This window comes from Corvus brachyrhynchos, unplaced genomic scaffold (assembly GCF_000691975.1).
Source record: "Corvus brachyrhynchos isolate BGI_N302 unplaced genomic scaffold, ASM69197v1 scaffold62, whole genome shotgun sequence".
NCBI classification, from domain to species: Eukaryota; Metazoa; Chordata; class Aves; order Passeriformes; family Corvidae; genus Corvus; species Corvus brachyrhynchos.
The window spans coordinates 4,059,364-4,080,969 of NW_008236629.1; the positions used below are offsets into that span (position 1 = coordinate 4,059,364).

The window sequence follows — 21,606 nt, forward strand, 5'->3', positions numbered from 1 at the left end:
CTACACAGTCCTCACCCTTGCAGGGTCTGTGCTGTAGTGATAGGAGGCATCCCAGGTGCAGACTCAGCGCTGAATGCCAGGAGCTCAACATTGTGGGCCTAACGGTGCTCAGGACCACAAGGCACATAATGAAAGAGCAGACTGGCAGACACTTGTTCTGAAGGCTGCTAGAGGATAATGCAGAGCAAATGAAGGATAGAATACAATGCAGCTTGCATGGTGTGAAGTTAGAAGCCAACACTTCGGTCAGAAATGTAAGAAAATCATACTCCGTTTAATGGCAAAGCTTCAAATACCAGTCCTAACACCTGTGACCTTCAAACACTTACACCACACCCCCAGGAAACTGCTGGTATCAGACAGACAACTCAGGTGAACTCCAAAAGGTGTGAATGGGTCAGTCTGTGATGAGCTATGAGGGATTTCCTCTAAATGCCCAGTGTTACATACGAAAGGGAGTCATGAGGCTACAGAAAAAACCACAAAGGCAATCTGTCCTCATGACTCAAAAGAGATGGTAACTAAACTTCTTCCCAAAGACTCCACTCCTTCTTTGCTCAGGAGCAAAGACAGAGAAATGCCAGTAAATCATCAAGTTACCTTAGCTGCTCAACCATTCCTGCAACAAGGCGAGAAAGGAAGCCTTGCTCACACTGCCTCCTTACCGTGAGACGTTTCGAGGCATCCACTTCAATCATCCCCCGCAAAAGGTTCTGACAGTCGGGGGGGATAAAATGGGGCATGTGGAACACTCCACGCTTCACCTTCTCCAGCAGTTGCCGCAAGTTGTCGTCATCGAAAGGCAGGGCACCCTGCAAGGATGGGACAGAGCCGTCAATAGGAGAGAACTGGAGAGGCCCAAAGGAGAAAAGCCAGGATAAACATGGTGAAAGAATTGAAAAGGGGAAGTCACTCATAATGAATTATTGTAATGAGTGAAAAAAACTTTTTATACCTTGAAAATAAGTAATTTCTTAGTGCTGCTGTATTTCCTCTAACATAGGAAACAAAACTCAGGACATTGCTTTTTTTATTAGACCTTTAATTAGAATAGAAAATGACTACCAGTATAAAGTAAAATACAAAATATGAAATTGCCTTTCCAGGCAAATTCACCAAAGATGCACGGATTCACTTAAATTCAGCTCAAGCTTTTGATCTGCTGGTATTCCTCCTGGGCATACTTTCACAGCAGCAATGTTTATCGTCTCCTTATTTTTAATCTTCCTGAGACGCATTTATTGCAGACATTGAAAAGGAGGTGAACAGCCTTTGAGAGACTTTCAGTAAAGAACATGCTCTTTCTGATGGAGCATTGAAATGACACAGCTGAAAGAAACCCCAACCAACATTAGCCTTTGGAAGCAGCAGACATTCTACCTGTTTAATATACTCCATCCAGTTCCCATGCTGTGGTCAGGTCATCAGTTCCTATTGCTTCCCTACTGTAGCTCACTTACATGAATGGCTTGAGGTTTTTTTAGCTGAAACTACATTTTGAATAGATCATCAGCTTGCCACAAAAAGCAGTAAAAGACCTATCCTTGCTGCAAGGACAAAAACGAAAAAGAGAAGTTGAAATCTTTAGGATAACTCTACCGACTGAAGCTGATACCCCTTTATAGCAAGTCTGCACCTTCCTAGATATTCTCACTTCCTTCTCTCACTGCCTAATTCTAGTAGGTGCCGAGCTTCCTTGATTCCCAGGATGGATTGTGGGAAGCTGCAAGCTGTCAGCTGCTGTGATAATGAAGCTTTAAGTTGTCAGCTCTGGCACTGCTCTTACTACAGTGAGTAGTGCATCTGTATAAGCAATCCTGTGCCTATGGTTGAGGGAGAGGAACAGCTCCATTAACAGCAGCCTCAGGAAGATGCCTGATGGCAGCCACGACTGGGCACTACTAACTGGTGTTTGTTCATTCAAGTGGCCTCGAAGGCAGAGCCTCCCTGCCTTCTGTAACCAACCTCCTGAGTTACCTGCATTTTTCCTATCCATTCCAGACTTAAAGGAAAATCAATTCTGATAGTTCAGTATTTTGGCTAACGCAATTTAAGTCCTGATGAAGTCAGAAAGGATGTTGTGTGGCATTTCCTGAAGGTGACAACTACACCTCTTTTATTACTACCATCTGCTATTATATCTTGAGAATTTTTGCAGGGTTTGTCCTGACATAATTAACTGGCAAGCTCTGCACTCTCCATCAATAATAGACTTATTTCAATCATTTTTTAGGCTCGTGTGTATGTAGGAACAGATGAAGATGCAGCAACAGACACCAAGTCTTGACAGAGAATCCCCCTAAAAATGAAAAGCCTGCTCCTACAAATCCCAACCATCTTGACACATTCTCTCTTCTGTTCTTACAAATTTAAGAAGTTATATTAAGAGCTCATTATACAGTTCTATTTTATCAGCTATGAAAGTAACTGCTCAGTAAGAGATGACCAGGTGCTATCTAGTGTGACAGTTAAAATTCTTCTCATGCAACATCAAGATAAAAAAATTAAAACATCAAAAATGTCAGTGAATTGTAACGACTAAAAAGAAAAAAGGAGTAAGATTGGTTAAGGGGAATTAAAGCATCATACTGAGATTACTTCAAGGTATTTTGATTTGAGCCATTAAAAAAGAATCAGCATATCTTTTGATACAAAAATCCTCTAAAATTTTAAAGTATTTTAAACAAAAATAATATGCAGAATCTATGTCTTATTTTACACTGTACAAGTGCTTTTTTCAAAATAATACATTTAAGTGAAGCAATTAGGTTTACTGAAAAATGTACAAGAATATAAAAATTTTACTTCAGGCTTGTTACTTTTAGAATTATAGATGATCAGCTGAACTATTACAGATATAAAGCAATTAACATGCACATAAAATCTATATTCACACAGAGTATTTTATCTGCATGTAGTATATGCTTATAGTAACATACACTATGTTTTCCTATATCATACTATGGAAATTGATAGCAAATGCCAAGCCTATCTGCCTTCAGCTGGACACCCAGTTGTATGTTTAGGAGTGCTATAATAGCACAGTGTTTCAGAATAAATTCTATGGAGAATTGAAACTCTGATCAAAAGAAGGGTAAGTTACAAGATACCAAATTTTGAACACTAGAAGTATTACTAAGCCAGATGGAAACTAATTTAAACTTTGTACTACTGGCTCAGTTTTATATTCCCATGTGTACCAAATGAAAATGTAGCTCACTGCTTCCATGAAACAAAGATGACGTTCTCAAGTCTTCTCTTGAAAAAATACTGCAGTTAATGTATGCATGTACTTGCTGAAGCACATATATACACATATAGCAGAAAAAAATGAACGCATCCCAAACCCAGCCATATTTTGATCCCGTGAAGGACAACTTGTTTGAACCTCTCTGTATCCTGAAGTTGTAACCCTACACATCCTTTCCTGATGTGGTGCAACACCACAACACAGCAAAGAGCATTTATGGAGATAAGTTTTTGATGCCTGTCTGTGCTCTCCTGTGCAGGGCAGCAGTGTTTCAAAGAAGCAATGAAATATTCCTCATGCTTTTCCTTTGGGGCTGGTGTAGAACTAAGAGTAAAGGAAGCCACTAAGAGATACAAAAATAGAGGACTAAAAAAACCCCATCCGTTCATGATGTCAATAGAATTGCCATTAAATACAGCAGCACTTTCAGATTTTTCTTTTCTTTTTAAAGGCTAGTGCAAGGAAGATGACTCACCACTAGCAACGCAAACAAAATGACTCCACAGCTCCAGACGTCTGCTTTCCTTCCATCATATTTTTCTCCCTGCGCAGCAATGACACAGAGGTTCAAAAGACCAATCGCTAGTAAATGAATTAATTATCCTTGAAGAATGAGAGAGGGGAGAATGGGAAACCCCACGTTTCAATTCAGCTACCTGCTTCCCACGGTGGCCTTCCCAGCTAAGAGGAGGCCACTACACAGTCCGCTAATGGAATTTTTGTGAACATCGGTTTACAGTCTTATCTGGGATCTGTGAGAAAAGGCTCAGAAGTGGGAGCAGGGCAGGAATGGTTGACAATTCACAGATTATCAGATCTGGCATTTAAACAGAGTCAGAGGTGCACTAAGGACATCAAGAAGGTGTGTTTCCCTGCCCTGGTTCTTCAGGGAGCTTGTCACCAGCCACGTTCTTTGCAAACTCATAGCGTTGTCTGGACAGCCGCTCCTGCTGTGTGCTTCCTACTTGACTTTACATTAGAGACATGCTTTGGAAGAGGGCAGTCTTGGGCACTGAAATCTTGGATACTTATTTGCAGAGGACAAAGGGAGAGGAGAGGGGAAGAATATTGTTTAGTGGAAACCAATATCACTGACAGTCAACTCCAGCTCTTCTACTGAGATGACAGCTACATCAGTGACAGAAAGGCTGAGGGGACTGCATCCCTTGGGTCAAAAGATCAAATTAAGCCAGGCTCCTGTATTCTGTCTGATCACATGATACGAAGGGTACTGTGAGAATAACACACAATTATTTCCCTCATACCATCAATGTGGCTTGATTCAGGGCTGAGCCAAACAAACAAAACTCTGTTTAGGTTCCTTGTGTCCTTTCCTTTCCCTCTGCCTTGGGCAGATTTCTTGTACAGAGGGTTTATCTGAGTACTTGCAATGAGTGACACTTCAAAAAAATTATTTATATACACTAGTATTAACCAACTTACCCGGATGACTTCAGGACAAGCATAATGTGGTGATCTGAAAGACAAAATACAGTAAAAATGAGCACGTAACAGCCTGGTATTTATGGTTATGTGCATTTCCATTTTGTTTAGCAGAGTGATGATAGACTTGCTTATACAGAATACAAGTGTGCAAACCAGCACATTTTTCCTTACCTCAACAAGAACACATTTCTAACAAGCTCAGAAAATGTTCAAGAACTAGCATAATTTAAAACTCTATGGCCCTGCTATGAGCTTCTTCAAAGCGAGCAATGGAGAGAAGACCAGGCATATTCTGTGAGTATAGAATTCCAGCTCTCTAATCCCATCCTTTAACTTGGCCTTGTATCTAATTAAAAGGAAGGCCCACACTGCAAAGCCTTTTACAGGAAAAAAGACAGATGCATCCCTAAACCATGTCTGGTATCTCTCCTGCTAAGATGACTCTCATTTACGCCACTGGTCACAAAAGCTGCCAATACATGATTTCAACATGCCTTTTTTTTTTTCTTAAAAAAACTAAAAAGGATGGACAGTAGCACTACTACCTGGTGAGTTAATATATTCTTTTCACATCCCTCTACCCATATATCTCTTGTTTGATTCCTGGCTGAGAAGAGTTAATTACTTCAACTTGCCAGGTAATAATTTTAATTCCTAAAGATTATAGCCATGGCTATTTATTTTATAGCCTTCATTAAAGTAACTTGACAAGTAAAAGAGATGCAAACTATCTGAAACCCATGTGCAAATCATGCTATTGTTTATATTGACACCTCCCAGCAGCCCCTGAGCCTGTCTTCATTTGTGCATGTGTTTCTTGTGACAAATGCAATCATGGCTGGGCAATACCTGTCTCACAAAGTAATGAGCAAACCAGAAGCACAGTGAGGTTAGCTTTGTGCTAGCACGCTATATTAATGCCTAGTGAGACAGCCCATTAATTGAATTTCCATACACACTACACTTATCTTATGGCAAAATATCATCCCATGGGCATGGAATGCCCTAATTTGGTGTCACAGCTTTTGGCAGAGCATGACAATAAACTCAGGGTACACTTGGGAGTGCAGTTACCTTATCAGCAAAACCTACATGAGGAGAGAGAAATGCAGCTGATCCCTCACAAATTTTAGGAAAGGTGGAATTCAGCAGCTTAGTCCAATATTTAATACGTCAACTGTGGACCCACTTAAGAGATGGAGTATTCACAGGTATTCTGACCAATCTATCTGCTCAGTAGTCCATTAGTTTAGACAACATTTTAAAAGCCTTGGTTCAAGAGTCAAAACAGGTAACAAAAGCCAGAGCCTCCCTCAGAGAGCCGGCTAGAGTTGGTCACTGGAAGACCAGAAAGAATTAGTTTTGTATCTAGTGGGTAGGACAGACTACCCAGGCTCTCTGTGTAGCTCCATCACTGACAGCCAGGGAAACATGTACAAAGTTACTTAACATTTTAAAAAACTGCAGCTGGCCCTGGTTTGAAAAAGATGACCAGAACCTCACCATGAGTCTACTCTTCTAACTAAATCAAGAGCAATGCCACCGCAGCTTTCACACCTCACAACAGAGAAAATGAGGCCAGAGTGAGACACTGAATTGCTTAATGTTATGTACATGTTCCTAAACTTCCAAAATATATTGTTTCCTGTGATTTTGCCTCTTTACAGCAAACCAAGAGCTGCACTACACCTACTCTTTTTAAAACCCCAAAGTCTAAACCACAGTCACAACACTGGACTAACACATGATTTTGCAAGCTTTTAGAAGACAAATTATCCTTGAGAAAATGCTTGACTAGTGATGTTGTCTTTTTCTCATATCCAACAGTGGTGTAGAATGTACAGGCCATCCCTAAGGCACACAAAAATCACAAGGAGCAGCACCACAACTGGGGCTGCAGCCCAGGCCTGACAAGTACAACTCTCACTAGTGCTGGACTGCTTACATGGAACATTGAAGGAAGGCAGTGTGGGAACTGTAGGGAACATAGTAATACAACTGGTACTTAGCATGTTTGAGTTTCTCACTCTTGCATGTATTTTAGCTTCTGCAAGGTACAGCTGCCTTTCCATGAGAGTCATGAACACACCCAGTACATTAAATGGCTACTACACATGATGCCTGTGGCTGACCTTGAAACTTTAGCCAGACCTCTCAAATCCCGCATAGTATCCTGTGCAGTTCAGCAATACCTTTCAGTACAATCCTTTTTGGATGGCTATGGCACTAGGGTGCAGTGGAAGAGTTAGTATCTCAATTTGCAGTGTTCCTGAATTTTTATTTGTATATTTTAACTCCAACAAGGATTTCAGAACTCTTAATTGTGGGTGCTGCGCAGTGCAACCACCTTGAAAGCTTCCTGTGCTAACATCCTTGAAAAGACAAATGTAAGCATTGTGAAGAACTCAAGATAGGTACATATGTATTTACATGTCCCACTAACAAATGCCCTTAAAGCACTTACCTTCCTGATGTCTGCTGAACTGCGGTGGAATGTGCCATATATCTTAAAAGGCACCACCGAAATTCTGCAGAAGTCTAGGAGACTGGGTGGAGAAAATGCTATAATAAATCCTTTGAACAAGTTGGATTGATTCAATCATTCAACAGCTGCATTGCAACTGCCCAGAGAGCACAAGTTTCTGGCACTGCCATTCTGAATTCTTGCCAGCATACACTAGTTAGATATCTGCAGCATTATCTTGGCTAACAGCTTTAAAAGGGATCCTCCAGTCAGCCAGAATCCATAAAAAACTCATTTCCATGCTACCAATCACAGAGCAACTTCAACTGCTGTAAAGACAAAACTCAAATTTAATCAAAAATCTATTTATCTTTCTACAGAGTCATGAATATTTCTTTGGCTCTTATCACTAATTATTCAATATAGATGTGTCAAGAGCAACATTCCCTGTCTCTTCCCCTAGGCCACCTCCTCATCATTCTGCTACATCTCTGTGCAGCAAAAGCCCCAGTCTGCCCTTGATAACAAATAAATATATCGTTCAGCAAGATCAAGACACAGTTGCTGCCTGCAAGTACCGCTGCAAAAAAAGCAGCGATGTTGGCAGTGTTTATTTCCAGGGTGATGTGGATTTTCCAAGGCTAGCCTGCCTGGGGCAGGAAGGGCTCTTGAATGGTTATTCACAGCTGTGACTCTAGGACACAATAATCTTAAGGATCTTAGGGGACCTTAGAGCATTTACGTGGCATTTAACCCAGAGCAAATAAGAGAGCAACGGTGAAATCCAGGACAGCTCTGGACAGTTAAGCCAGGCATTCAGAAAGAAATGTATATATCCTTGATGTATCTTTTCTGAATTTCATCTGAGAAACTAGAATAGTTCTTGATCTGTGCACATCAAGATATTGTGCAGCTGCAGTAGATCTGAGACAACCAGGGTCACATCTTCAGTGCAGATGTGATGTGCCTGTGAGTTACAGGTGTTTTTATGTAGGTAAGAGAGACATGCACCATACACACACAAATCCATTGGGCACATATGGTTTATCTGGGAACACACAGTAACTGCTCTGCCAGAGAAGTGGTTGGTTGATCAAGAAGGGCAGGAAAAGCTTTGTGATCCTACTTCACAGTGTGACAAAACATGTGTTATACTGCCTGATGGGTTCCCAAGTCCCAGTAAAGATGAGTGTCCATGCCCCAGTCCTTTGGTCTCATGCCTTAAGATGGTACTATTTGGGGAGGAAGAAGAGCTTCTCTGAGTCCCATTTTTTAGGCCTCACAGACAGAGACAGAGTTTCTGCAGAGAGGAAGGAACAAGAAGTCTCCTTTCCACTGTTTTTCTTATGCATGAAGTTACCTTGACATAGGATGTTGTACAGCTGCAGAGAAATCCTCACAGATCTGGCTGGTTTTGCTGTTGCTCGATCCTAGAGCCCTTCTTTCCCCTCTCTTAATCACTCTCTCCAAGCTGGCTTTCAGATGCAGGCGTTACTCACTAAAGCAAAAGGCTGCCTCTGCTTTCCCCCACATGCTGGGTAGCAAAGGGCTGAGATGAAGGGGAAGACCAGAGGAGTAGCAAAATAGATAAAGGGAATTCAGGAGAAGGACACTGGCATTCCGAGTAGAGAAAGTGACAGCCACAGATCACAGAGAAAAGATGGGGAGAGACTAACCAAAGGTGCCAGCAGCAGTAGGTAGTTAAGGCTGCAGTGAAGGCAGGAGCTGTAGGTAAGGCTGTAATTAAGGTAGTAGGTGTAGTTCAGGTTGAGTGCTATATTGCCATTAAAGCTTCAACTCAGTTATTTACCTTTGGATGAGGAAACTCAGCATCTAGCCCTCAGCCATCTTACAGCTGTTTACTCCTCAAGAGCAATTACATTATTGGGGAATCTGCAAATCAGTTCATTAATTATCAGTTCAAATTTTTAAATCTTGGAACCTTTAAGAGATCATAATTTTAAAAATTAACCAGACCTTTGTATTAAAAGGGCACAAAGATCGCCAAATTAAGCATCCAAAAGTTAAGAACTGGCAAAAAAAAAGGTTGAAAATGTTATACTGTTCTCTTCAGGTACGTCAGGTGGATGTGTTGTTGTGCCCAATGCCTCTTTTCTACTTGTGACTGCATTGGGAAGTCTGTAGCAACGTGAGGGAACTTTAATGTCAATATGGACAAGCTTGCATGCACGCGGCTGACCGACATATGGGAGACTCAAACTCTCTGTCCCCGCCAGAAAATTCTTCTGGGGAAAAAAATTAACAGGTGCCTTACACCGAGATGCTCACAGGTACTTATGAGTTGCATGTTCCCCAGTTTTCAGAATCACAGTGCTACATATCCAAAGCTTGATTTGCAGCATTTTTAAGCATGTGGAGCAGCAGCTGCCGTTGGTAGGCACCGTGCTCTCCAAGTAAAGGACTGTTATCAAGCACCAAGTATCCTGATGTATTGGGACCCAGAGCATCCAACTGTACACCCAAAGACAATTTTGAGTTTCATTTTGCAGAATTCTGTGTCCTCATATAAATGGAGATAACCAGATCAATGTGGCAAACATAATATGAAAACAGTATAATTAATATTTGCAATCCTAAGACACAGTGATGAAATCCTACCTAGCATTCATAGCAAGGCTTGAATGCAGTGAGCAGAAGTTATAAATGGATCCATAAAATGAACGATGAGGAAAACCCAAACATTAAATAGCTGTTTACTCACAAAAATACGACATCCAATCATCAAATGAGGCAAAGATTTGTTGAAAAAAACCTGTACAAGCTCGTACTTAATGGGCATATTCTAATGTGCACAGGCTAAGTAAATGTTACACTGCCAATCCAAAGAAAAGCACATCTTAAGTTCTCAGGGGTTGATTTTGCAGAATCTAAGCTCTTTTAACATACCTTGTGATGTATTATAGGTGATGCTGGTACCAATGTTTATTAATAAGGTTGTCTGGTATTTCCCTTTATAATCCTCATTTTAAGTTCTTTGTAACTTACTATCAATCTAACAACAATTTTCCTTGCTTTTTGTCTGTCTCAGACTGGTTTCATATATTTGTGTGCATGCATGCTGTGTATGGGCTGAAACAGTTCCACTATCTACTTTAAACTAAATGTTTTTTCATATAAAGAAGAGAAAGAAAAAATTCTAGTATCCTCCACTGCAAAGGGAAAACCTGAGTATTTATTTGCATTCTCTAGAAACTATGTTAGAAAAATACACCATTTCACTAGAAAACTGCAGTTTGCATTTACTAGCAGAAACTCTCTAGAGCATTAGGATCAAAATCCTACATTCATTGGTACCACTCCACAGAGTAATTTTTTTATGTGAAACTATGAGGTGCTGTGGATGGGGTCACCACATGATACCAAACTTTAAAACCAGCTAAGTGCAACACGAATGAAGTATATCTAGGACTGACAGCAACTGACTCAGACAACCAGGTATAGGAAACTAGAGCTGGAACCTAGTAAAAAAGAGGGAAAGAATCTGGGATTTGGGGGCCAAATATGGAGCAGAAATGAATGGGAGAAGTCAGCAAGATTATAGTACAAATCAGGAAGGAGACGGGAATGGAGTGCTGCAAATGGAAGCTCTTGATAAGATGGGGTAAAAAGTACTAATTCTGGCATTTCCAAATTTAAGAGTTTAAATTTGCAACCCTAACAATAACTGGATGTAGGACACTTGCATATGTTTTAGACATATGTACACGTTAATTATAAAGGGGAAAAGTATGTGCAGCATCATGTCATGTAACTAAAATCAGAAATGGTGCTTGGACACTGAGGTGTATCTGCCCTCTGAATTATCTGCTCACCACAGGTCTGCTGATACACGAATGACTTGCTACGATGGAGAACTAAAGCAGAGAAGGGCAATGCATCTCGTCCTAGACCACCATGAATGCCTTCAGCAGAGACAGAAATCAAGCTCAGATAACCTGGGTCTCAGACCTGAGGTTTAGCCAAAAGGCAGTCACTCTTCTTGCCTAGTGACAATTCAGGATGGATTGGACAACATCTCCCATTCTGAAACACTGCAAGGCAGCACGCCAGGAAGAATCACTGCGAAAGAGACGGGGAGCGTCTCTGCGTGCCACTTCCTGGATGGGTAAAGAGGAAGAAGAGCTGAAGAGATCTAAAATAATAGAAATAGCAGCCTATCACATCTTTCTCTTTCTTCTTTGTCTGCTGCTGGCTGACAGACCCTCCCTGCTTCTGAAGGAATGAAGAGACTCACTGTGTTATCTGGCATTTCAAGGACCATCTCTCTGTAAGCCTGCCTTGCTGTGCAATTTCTGCCATAAGCAGAATTAGTCCTGCAGAGCCTACACACAGCTCCTCTTCCCCTCAAGGGTCTAAATATACTAAAAAACTACAGCTTATTCCTCTGTGCTGTGCATATGCAGGATTTGCACAATACACATTTCTATAATGGGGATTTGTTACAATCAAGGCCCAACGCGCAGTCTGTCAGTGACAAATTATGTCAGTGAAACAGCAAGTCCATCCTTACCTCCTTCTCCTACACAAACACATGTGGATTGAACTTTTATTGTTTCCTCCAGGTAGTCTGTCAGTGCTGCAGAAAACCATGCAGACCTAAGGAGTAACTCCCAGAAAACACTGAGATATGCAATTACATCATACCTCAGGCTACATGAGGCTACTCTTCATGAGGTCAGTCAAGGCTCTGTGGTAACCTAAAGACTACCCAAACTTTGCACTAAACTTAGCAGTTCACTTGTGATAGCAAAGAATTTTTGACTGCAGTCTCCCCGCTTTGCTGAACTGACAAAGTTAGCTGTACCACACGGCTCAACCCCATCTGAGCCTCCCACTCTGACTGACAGAAATACCTGGAGACTCCTTGCTCATGACTGTCAATGGGAATGTTACAGTTTCATCTCATTATCAGTGTTCACAGTACAGATAAAGCCATTCTCGAAATTAACTTATGGGTGCATGGAGGAGCATCTCATTAAAGCTCAGTATCTCAGCCATGATTCACTCTGTTTTGTTCCTTTTCATGCTGGCTTTACCTACCCAACTACATGGGTAGGTAGAACTGCTGCCTCGAAAAGCTCTGAGGCTGGTTACTGTGTGTGCTCCAAGGGAAAGGGAGTCATAACTAGATTACCTTTCTCTGTGAAGAGTGTGGTGTATCGTTACATATTCCTGCCTCCCTTCCTCCCTTCGCCCCCCAAACCAGAGAGATCACAAGACACCAGTATCAGCCATGCTGGGCTGCATGCCAGGAGAATTAATGAAGTGGTGTAATAGCTCACATGGAGGCCTAGTGATTGGCAACACACTTAAAATGAATCTGCAAGGTAGGAGATCATAGCGTTGCCGCTGTGTTCTGTTTATTACAAGCACATCTCTTCCGTTCCATTGATTTCTTTATTAGTGGATTTTAAGGCCACAATGTGGGGGCCGGATCTGCTTGAAGAATGGAGGTTTGAATTCCAGCACAGCTTATGGGAAGGAAGCCTCCCTTTGAGACTCCAGATCTGGATGATAGAGCTGGGTGCTAACAAGAACAGGAACCCTACCGAGAGGCTCCCGAGGAGTTTGAAAAATCCTACAGGGCAATTGAGGCTGGGTTGGTTTTTATACTTCCTCTTTTTTTTTCTCATGGAAGGAAGGGGAACAATTTTATTCCCCTTGCTTTGTGTCAGCTGCAGAGAGGACTGCATTTCCTGATCTAGAGGGGAAATTTGAAAGCAGCTCCAAGCAACAGATGTGCAAAATCACAGAATAGTTTGGGTTGGAAGGGATCTTTAGAACTTAACTAGTCCAATGCCCCTGCAATGAGCAGGGATATATTCAACTAGATCAAGTTTCTAAGAGCCCCATCCAATCAGACCTAGAATGTTTCCAGGGATGGGGAATCTACCACCTCTCTGAGAAACATGTTCAGTGCTTTACCACCCTCAGTGTAAAAAACTTCCTCCTTGTATCTAATCCACATTCACCCTTTTTTAGTTTAAAACATTATCTCTTGCCCTATCACAACAGGTCCTGCTAAAAAGTCTGTCCTCATCTTTTTTACAGTCCCCCTTCCAGTACTGAAAGTTTGCAATACGGTCTCCTGGAGCCTTTTCTCTCCAGACTGAATAATCCCAACTCTATCAGTCTGTCCTCATGGGGAAGATGTTACAGCCCTCCAACCATCCTCATGGCCTCCTCTGGGCCCACTATAACAGGTTCATATCCTTCTTATGCTATGGACCCCTCAAAGCTGGATGCAGTGCAGGTCTCACCAGAGCAGAGCAGAGCAGAGCAGAGCAGAGCAGAGCAGAAGGGCAGCATCCCCTCCCTCTCCCTGCTGGCCATGCTGCTTTGGATGCAGCCCAGGACACATTTGGCTTTCTGGGCTGCAAGTGCACATTGCTGGCTCATGTCCAGCCTTTCCTCCACCAGTACCCCCAAGCCCTTCTCAGCAGCACTGCTCCGAATCCTTTCATCCCTCAGCCTGTATTGATTATACTGAGTGTCTCCCTACACAAGTACAGGACCTTGTAGCTGACCTTGGCATCACAGCTCCTTGCTTTTCATCTGTGCTGCTAAGAGCTTAGATCTTGACTTGACATGGACAGGAGAGAAGCAGTGGGTCCCAGTTTACTCATCAACCAGCATTCTATCATATCATGAACTTCAAATACTTTTGCTATCCATTATTTATGACTTGGAAAGCAGAGCCATACAGCCTAGGAGTGAGAGGCAGTGGCTGGGCTTTAGAGGGAACCCCGATGGCTCCATGTCTGCCCTGAACTGCCTTGGCCCAGAAAAGAGACCCAAAAAACATGAACTGTAACAAGCTGAGGCAGGGCCTGGGCTGAAGTCATCAGAATCACACAACCAAAGGCCAAGAAGAGTCAGTCTGCATGGGAGGAAGTGGAAATCTGCTGGTACTGTCTGGTTTCTGTGCTTGCCATTAGAACAAATTCAGACACAGCTAAAAGCTGGTGTAGTGGTGCCAGGCTGCAGCAGCTTGATGCAGCTGCTGCCCTTGCTACAGCTCAGTGCCACAGTCCCTGCACAGTCACCACAGCACTGGGAATTGGGGAGCATGGTCCAGTGGTGCCCCAAGGCAACTGAATTCCCATGGAAATGTCTTTAGACTGCCCCTGCAATATTCGTCCAGGCAGGCTCCTTTGTACCTGCATTTATGCCCTGCCTGTCATTGCAAAGGACCCTGCTTCCTCCCTGTCACTCCTGCATGGGAGCTGACAGAAGCAGTGCAGAGCATGAACACCAACAGCTGCATGCAAGCAGACAGCCTAAAGAGGACATGCAAATTCCATTTAAGAACCCCTAGATACATTTATTTTCACACCCCCTAATATTTTTTCAAAGCCTCTTCTTAAAACAGTCAACACTGCTGCTTTCAGTTCCCAAAAATTATATGGTCAGTGAATGCAAACATACCAGTATATGCAGACGAATCCAAACCTGAAAGCCTTGACTTTTATATCTGTATGTGACACTTACAGTGGTCTGCTTTTCACTGTAAAGCACTTAACCCTCTTTCTTTTAGCTTTCTTCTACACTATGTGCATCATGTAAACTTATTGTCTTGCTGGGAAACACCAGTGTTTCCCACCAGCGTAGGTCTCCAGGTCTTCAATGGAACCCTTACTATAGACAACTTCTGTGTCTGGAATCTGTCCTTCATTTTTGTAATATGCTTTGAGACACTCACCCACAACTGGTTTCTAACAAGCTGTCCCCAACCTGCAGCGATGCCATCCCGAAGTCTGCTATCCGGATGTTGTTCTTTTCATCCAGCAGTAGGTTTTCTGGTTTTAAGTCCCTGTGGCTATAAAGAGAGGGTCAAAATGTGAGTTAAATTATCCACAACAGCTTCCCACTACAAACCTTGTTCTTTATCCAGAACAGCATTCAACCTGTTTTACTTTAATTAATTTAATTTGCTTTCCTGTCCCAGGCAGGAGAACACACATATCCAAGATCCAATCCTTGCAGTATTCTAGACCATATCCCAGATGCCCACTCCTGATGAATACAAGGCCTGCAGTGTCCTGACAGGAAAGGAACATCTTCAACTTCCAGTGATACCAACACAACATGAGGGAAATAGCAGGAGGAGAATTTCAGCTTGGATTCAGGGCTGATATACTCTATCACATGACAGCTCCTTGAGGTAGGAGGCAACACCATCAATACGTTCTGTCAACAACAGGAAACAAAATGAGTGATATCCAAAGAAAAAACATTCTTGATGTAAATGCTACTGCAAAAAGCTCCTATTAGGACTTCTTTACATAGGCAGAAGGCTTTGAAATATTTTTGGGTAATTAGCTCTGATGGAGAAATCCCTTCAGCTCAGCAGTGCTTTTAACTGAGGGTGTCAGCAGAAGGAAGGAGAGAGAGGATTCCCTCCTTTGCATTAAAGTTTGATTCTCTTATTATTTGTCAACATGGGAAGAGCCAGGCAGCCACAGTCTTCATGGTGGCAACTCCTGCTCCAAATCATATATTGACAAATCTATTAATTTCCACTGTTCACCACCAACACCACTGTGCACCCATGTCTGCTTTTAAGTACTTAGGTGCTTTTGTACAACTATAATATTCACTTGATTTTATACCCAAAGACAAAAATCTTGCACAAAATTTGTGATGATTGTGCTTTTTTTTCCTTTTTATTTGCAACTCTTGGAAAGTCGCAGAGATGAGAGAAGCACTTCGGGCAGACCAACAACGAAAAAGCTCATTTCTTGGTTTTCCTTATGAATAGGCAAAATGACTCTGATTACAAAAGGTCTAAACAGCAGTACCCAAACAGGCAGGACTGCCAGCTTCTGTGGACAGGCAGACCACAAACCTGTGGGAAATGGACGTCCAACAACACTGAGTGTCAGGCAAACAGCACCCACTTGCAAAAACTTGCAACTAAAAGCAGTTACACTGACCAGAAACTGAACTCTGGCAAAATAACTGAACTGGCAAAAGAACCGGGTGTCAGGATAGTCAAGTGGCACCAATCATGGAAGGCAGCCTTATCTTTGTGCCATTTCCTCTTCGCTTTTTAAAACATTCCTCTAACATTCCTCATGCACCCAAGTGCAATTCTAGCCCTACAAAAATGTAAAGGTGGACAGTCTCTTCCCTCTCAGAGCAACACGAGCAGCATGACAAGGTCTTGGAAATTAGAATCCTCTGATTTGAAGAGAAGAGGGACGATCAGTTAGAGACAACTTGTAAATTCCATGTAAAACCAGAGCACATGGTAATAGGATACCTGGGGACTGTAACAATTATTTCCAAAGGAGACTCCCGACAAAACAGCACACATTCAAAGCAGTTACTGGTCATCCACCTCACTGATTTGTTCTCTCTTGCTTTTTAAAATTTAGTCTCCAATCTTGCATAAATATGATGAACCCTTCGTGTTAAAACGGCCTTGTTAACAATGAGAAAGCAAGTCTGTGGATAAGAATTGTGATTCAGATTTGTGCATCTTTTCATCTGAAAATACAAAAGGTGCTTTGCTTTATCAAATCTGTATTTCTCATTGAAATCCAAGGTTTGAGATAATGGAGACTGAAGACTTACTAGCTCTTAATAACCATCAAGATAGTCATAACTAGTTGACAAAAAATGCAGGAGATGAGTGACAAGGAAAGGTTCCAGAGGCAGTGAATGATCAGTTAATGGCCAGGGAAAGAACCCCGAATGTCATCATCAAGGACAGCAGTCCCAGACAAAGGCAAGATCATCAACACCTGCCAAAGTTTAACACTCCAGCAGTGAAATGGAGTGAAGAGCCCACAGTTCTAAGGCAAGTGAGGAAAGCTGGATGCTAATGAGACAGTATTGTGTGATTTCATCCTTCCTCCAGCAGACATCCTGGACAGTTCTCATCTTACAACTGCTTTCATTAATGGGAAGACCTTATCCAGCTGGGGAGGTGTGCTGCAGTTCCCCTGTCTGAGGATCAGTGCTCAGGGGCAGGTAACAGCCTCTGCAAAGTGAGAGCTGCTTGTTTGATGCTGTGAAACAAGAAACGGCCCCACAGCTCAAGCTGAGTGTGTGTCCTTCTGCTGTGGAGGGTTTTAAGTGGCTATAGCTGTCTTTCGGTCTTGGCAATTGCTCCTGGCTGACAGCTGAACAGATACATGGTATAGAAGTTGAGGGTGCTGCGGCCTGTGACCGTTCCACTGCTTGTGCACTGCATGATATGGTATGATTCATATATGCATTCAGTCTGTAGCAGGCATACTGCTGACACATGACTTTTGTACGTAAAAACTGAATCCTTTGCTTATCCTAAAATTGTGTAGCTCATTTAGAGAGAAGGAATGACCAAGGTGGAGCATGACCTAAGCACAGAATGTCCACAAGCCTGGATGTGCACTCACAACAAAACATCTTATTTCAGGAACACGGTGCAGCTAAAGGAAATGCAAAAATGCTCCCTGTCCATGACTGAAAGCTTCCAGCCTTGGCAGATCTGCCACAGGCCCCAGCTGGAGCACAACGTACGTGAACCTTGAATCAGCCCCACTCCCAGAGCGCTAGGAGGCAGTGAAAGGGAAGGGACACCACCTTCGAAAATCAGGACAACATTCAATCCTGGAGTCTCCTTCTCCCCATGTCATCCTGTCTTCCCATCAGCTGGGATCCACAACACAGTTTTAGGCCTGGGTTTTTAGGGAGAATCAAGGGGGGAAATGAGGTTCCTGTAAAGTGGCATGTATATTATGGGGTTTTTTTGAGAGCCTCTGCAAGAAAGAGAGGAAAAAGAGGGTACCACCACCCACATTCCAAACATGGAGTAAGCTTCACCTCACTGTGCTGCACAATGCTTTTCCATGGATGATCAGTCTGATGGAGGTCTTTAGGCAGAGGTGCTGACCCAGCTCCCAGTGAGAATTTTGAAAGCCTTAAGTTGGGATCTGGGGATTTGTGGGACTGGGATAGTATGCATGAAAGTAAAACTGGAGTAGCAACAGACCTTAATGTGTTTCTTTTCTTTTCCTCCAGACACTCATCAAAATAAAACCAAGAAAACTTACCAGCTCTTCACTATAGAAATTATCACTTCACTGAGCAGAGAGGAGAATGTTGCATTTATGGCTGCCTGGCCCCCAAAATACAAGAACAGTTTTGATATAGTAGTTTTGTATCTCTCTGTCCCTTCTCCATCCCTTTTTCAAGACAGTCTCTAGTGCCCAGTATGGATGGTTAGGATAGGAATTTCACGGCAGCCTGAGCATGGATTTTGTATTTTGGCAGCACTGCTCTTGGAGATCAGGGTGCCAGTGGGATCAGGCAGTACTTGCACATTCACCCACAAGAGTATTACGTGACCCAGTGAAAATTTTCCTCTAGTTGGAGCATTTCTCTGATATCCATCTTTGGGCCACTTTGAATTTGCTGAGGCAGCATCCTGGGGATAGGAGTCAGGCCAGGAGTTTGCACCAGAGCGGCAGAACCAGCATCGCTGCCACTGGGAAAGAGACTTCCTCTCTGCATTTGCATTTCCCATCTTTCTACTGCCAGCTTTACAAATGCCAAGGGGAAGGGAGAGGAACATATGGGAACAGGGAAGGCTTGTTATAATTTACCTAAGAGCCCAACAGCCCGGACTGCCTAATGCACTCACATTTGAAAAGAATTCTCTTGTGCCAAAATGAAACAAAACAAAACAAAAATCTCACTGTATGTGGTAATTACTTGGCACTAATGGAACAGTGCAGAGTAAATGCATTTAATTTGGTTCCATTCCAGCTGATCTCTCTGGCTCTCCATGTCTTATATGACCACATCAACTCCTCTCTCTGCAGGTGAACAAAGGACTCGTTACCCTTTTCTTGTTCTAAAGGCTCTAAAGCTGTAGGGGCTTTATCACACGGCTGCAAAACCAGAAGAGAAGAAAGCAGCTTCTTTTCTGACGAACATGGCAAACTCTCCAACTGAGCCTTGCATATGCTGAGAAGGAATGCAAAAGAGAGATGCAGGACTGCAGAAGTCAATGTAACCCTGATCCATAGGGGCCACAGACTCCCAGAGCTCCTCAACCAAGACAACAGCACAAGAAATCAGCCTCTGGAGCCAGCATCCAGTGGATTTTTGAAGGGAGAGTGTGTGAAAGGGAGCCGTGGAGCAAGCCATGGCAGGGGAAGCACACACTGTCAGACTCTCTGCAACATCCCTCTTTCACAAGTTACAACAAAGGCTTTACAATTTCCTTGCAGCGTAAGATGGATGGAGAGAGAGCTCTGAAAAAATTGTTCCATGGAAATAGGCACCATTGTTGGAGGTGGTGCATGGAAAATGAAAGGCACAGATAGGCATTAACATGTTCCAGCTTCCCATTAACACACTGGCCACGTTTGCTTTCTAGTCACTGCTAGAAACAGTTCCTTTAGTTCCCTCCAGTGCTTTTCCAGTCCATCCTCCTGCTCTGAGAATATCCCTATACCTGTACTGCAGCAATTGCAGAAGCAACACAGTCTGCCTGTCACCCAGGGCTGCCAGAGAATTCTGCTGTAGGGATGGACTCTAGATCTTGGATTCAAAGGAGCTATGTTACCTGGCATGAGATGACAAACGAAGCCATTATTTTAAAGTGATGTTTGAGCTGAAACGTTCATATCAGTTTCTATGACAACTCATTGTAGGTCACAGATTTCTAACCCAAGAAACCTCTTAATTGGAGAGTTGCAGGTCATTTGTACTAATCAAATTGCTGGCTACTTTGCAAATGCTTTGCTCACTGAACCCAAACTCCCAGTAGGGCCAGACCACAGAATAATTGTTCTGCAGTATGCCTCTTAAAATGCTTGATGTGATGCAAATAACTTATCAGTAACAATTAATAGCATGAGAAGCATTATTTTAAATTTCATGAGCAAAAAAAGCCTTTAATGTTATTTTCTCTTGCTTCTGCAAATCAGATCCAAATGTAAGATAAGTTTTATCTACCTACAGAAGATTCTTGGTTTATAGCCATTGTTGCTATGCTCAAATTTAGTAAGCTTTCACAGAATTCTGCACAACAAGTAAACATAATTATAGCTAGGAAAAAGGACAACATCTATAAACATATCAGGAATCCTGGGAAAGGGTTTGTATGCATAAAATGTTGCTTGCTTTTTAACAATTATTTCCATTGATCCATTAAAATATACTGTTTCTCTGGGCCAAGCTCTCCTCAAAGCATATATTCCTGTATTTCAAAGCCAGGACAGCCTGTCAGGTCTGATCACCACTGCTGCACTTCCCAGAAAACGTTACCTGGTTATGCTTACAGTAAGACTATGCCATTTTTGAGTTTCCAGTGGCTTACATAAAGAAGAAAACTTTAGCTGACTTTAGCTGAGCTGGTAACTTTGCCTTTGGCATTGCAGCTGCTGCACTTGATGGGTTTTCTCTGGTTCCCTGTACAAGGGATATCTGAAAATTCCTTACTGTTTTAGTGAGTCTTGAGCACAATACTGAAACTACTGGATTCAAGTAATGATTGGTGAATATCAGCTTTATTTTCAGGGGAAAAATGTATCCTTCTCACTTCTGATGGTCTGAACGAAAACTTGAAGGCTCAAGTACCAGAAAAAAACCCCAAACCAGCAACCAATTTTATTAAGTTCCACAATTTCCATACCAGTTTCACATCTGGAGACTTTGAGTCATGATTTCTAAGTGTCCATCTGCTGAAGTCTTCAGCATTTGACAGACCCTCGCTGCAGAACACCCCAGCACAGTGGAAAGGGCAGGGCACAGCAGGAGTTATGAGGGTGGCACTACATGACAGAACGTGGCACCTGGCATTCTTCAGCTTCCTCTGTTTCTCAGAGACACCCCAGATTTCTCCCTAAAAGCATGCTTCCCTTACTGACAGCGCTCTGCACCTCCTGCCTGCAGGAATATACCACAGATTTTGGCACCACTGCTGTGAAATCTTGAAGCGTTATTTCCTGAGGAGCCTTTCCCTCCCTGCACTGAGGGAAGAACACGAGGCCAAGTCAAACAAAGCTCTTATTCATTGCCTCAGCCCTCTAAGTCACACACCCCCATGCCTAGGCAGGCACTCACAGACCCTCTCCAGCAAGAGCCTTCCTTGGGTGTACTCAAACAAGCACAGCCCCAGGCAATGGAAGGAGAAAGGGCCCTCGTAATTGTCATTTATCAATATTCATAAAGAACCTGCCTTAACCCCTCTTGTGCAGGCTCAGGGGGAGGGAAAAAAAAAAAAAAAAAGGAACTCAAAATGAAACGCAACCAAAATAAAAATAAAATGAAATAATAATCTCACTGCTCATTACCGCAGGGGATTTCCTCTCAATGTCACCACTGCCCTGCGCGGTAATTGGCATTATCTGTTATCTCTGAAGCCATAATAAGGTTTGCCACGGGGCATTTTCTGTAATCATGTTTTTATTTGTCAGCCCCTCAG

General features: G+C 42.7%; 1 protein-coding gene across 14 annotated transcripts in view; it reads right to left on the bottom strand.

The window, feature by feature from the left end:
- Positions 1-21,606, bottom strand: part of BRSK2 (BR serine/threonine kinase 2) — a 311,982-nt gene that overhangs the window by 68,804 nt on the left and 221,572 nt on the right. For all 14 annotated transcript variants that reach the window (XM_017726636.1, XM_017726633.1, XM_017726637.1 and 11 more), the window contains exons 5-8: positions 14,884-15,000; positions 4,694-4,727; positions 3,726-3,794; positions 666-812 (exon numbers count right to left, since the gene is read on the bottom strand). In XM_017726636.1, coding sequence (XP_017582125.1) covers positions 666-812; positions 3,726-3,794; positions 4,694-4,727; positions 14,884-15,000 — 367 coding nt within the window. The remainder of the gene's footprint in view (positions 1-665; positions 813-3,725; positions 3,795-4,693; positions 4,728-14,883; positions 15,001-21,606) is intronic.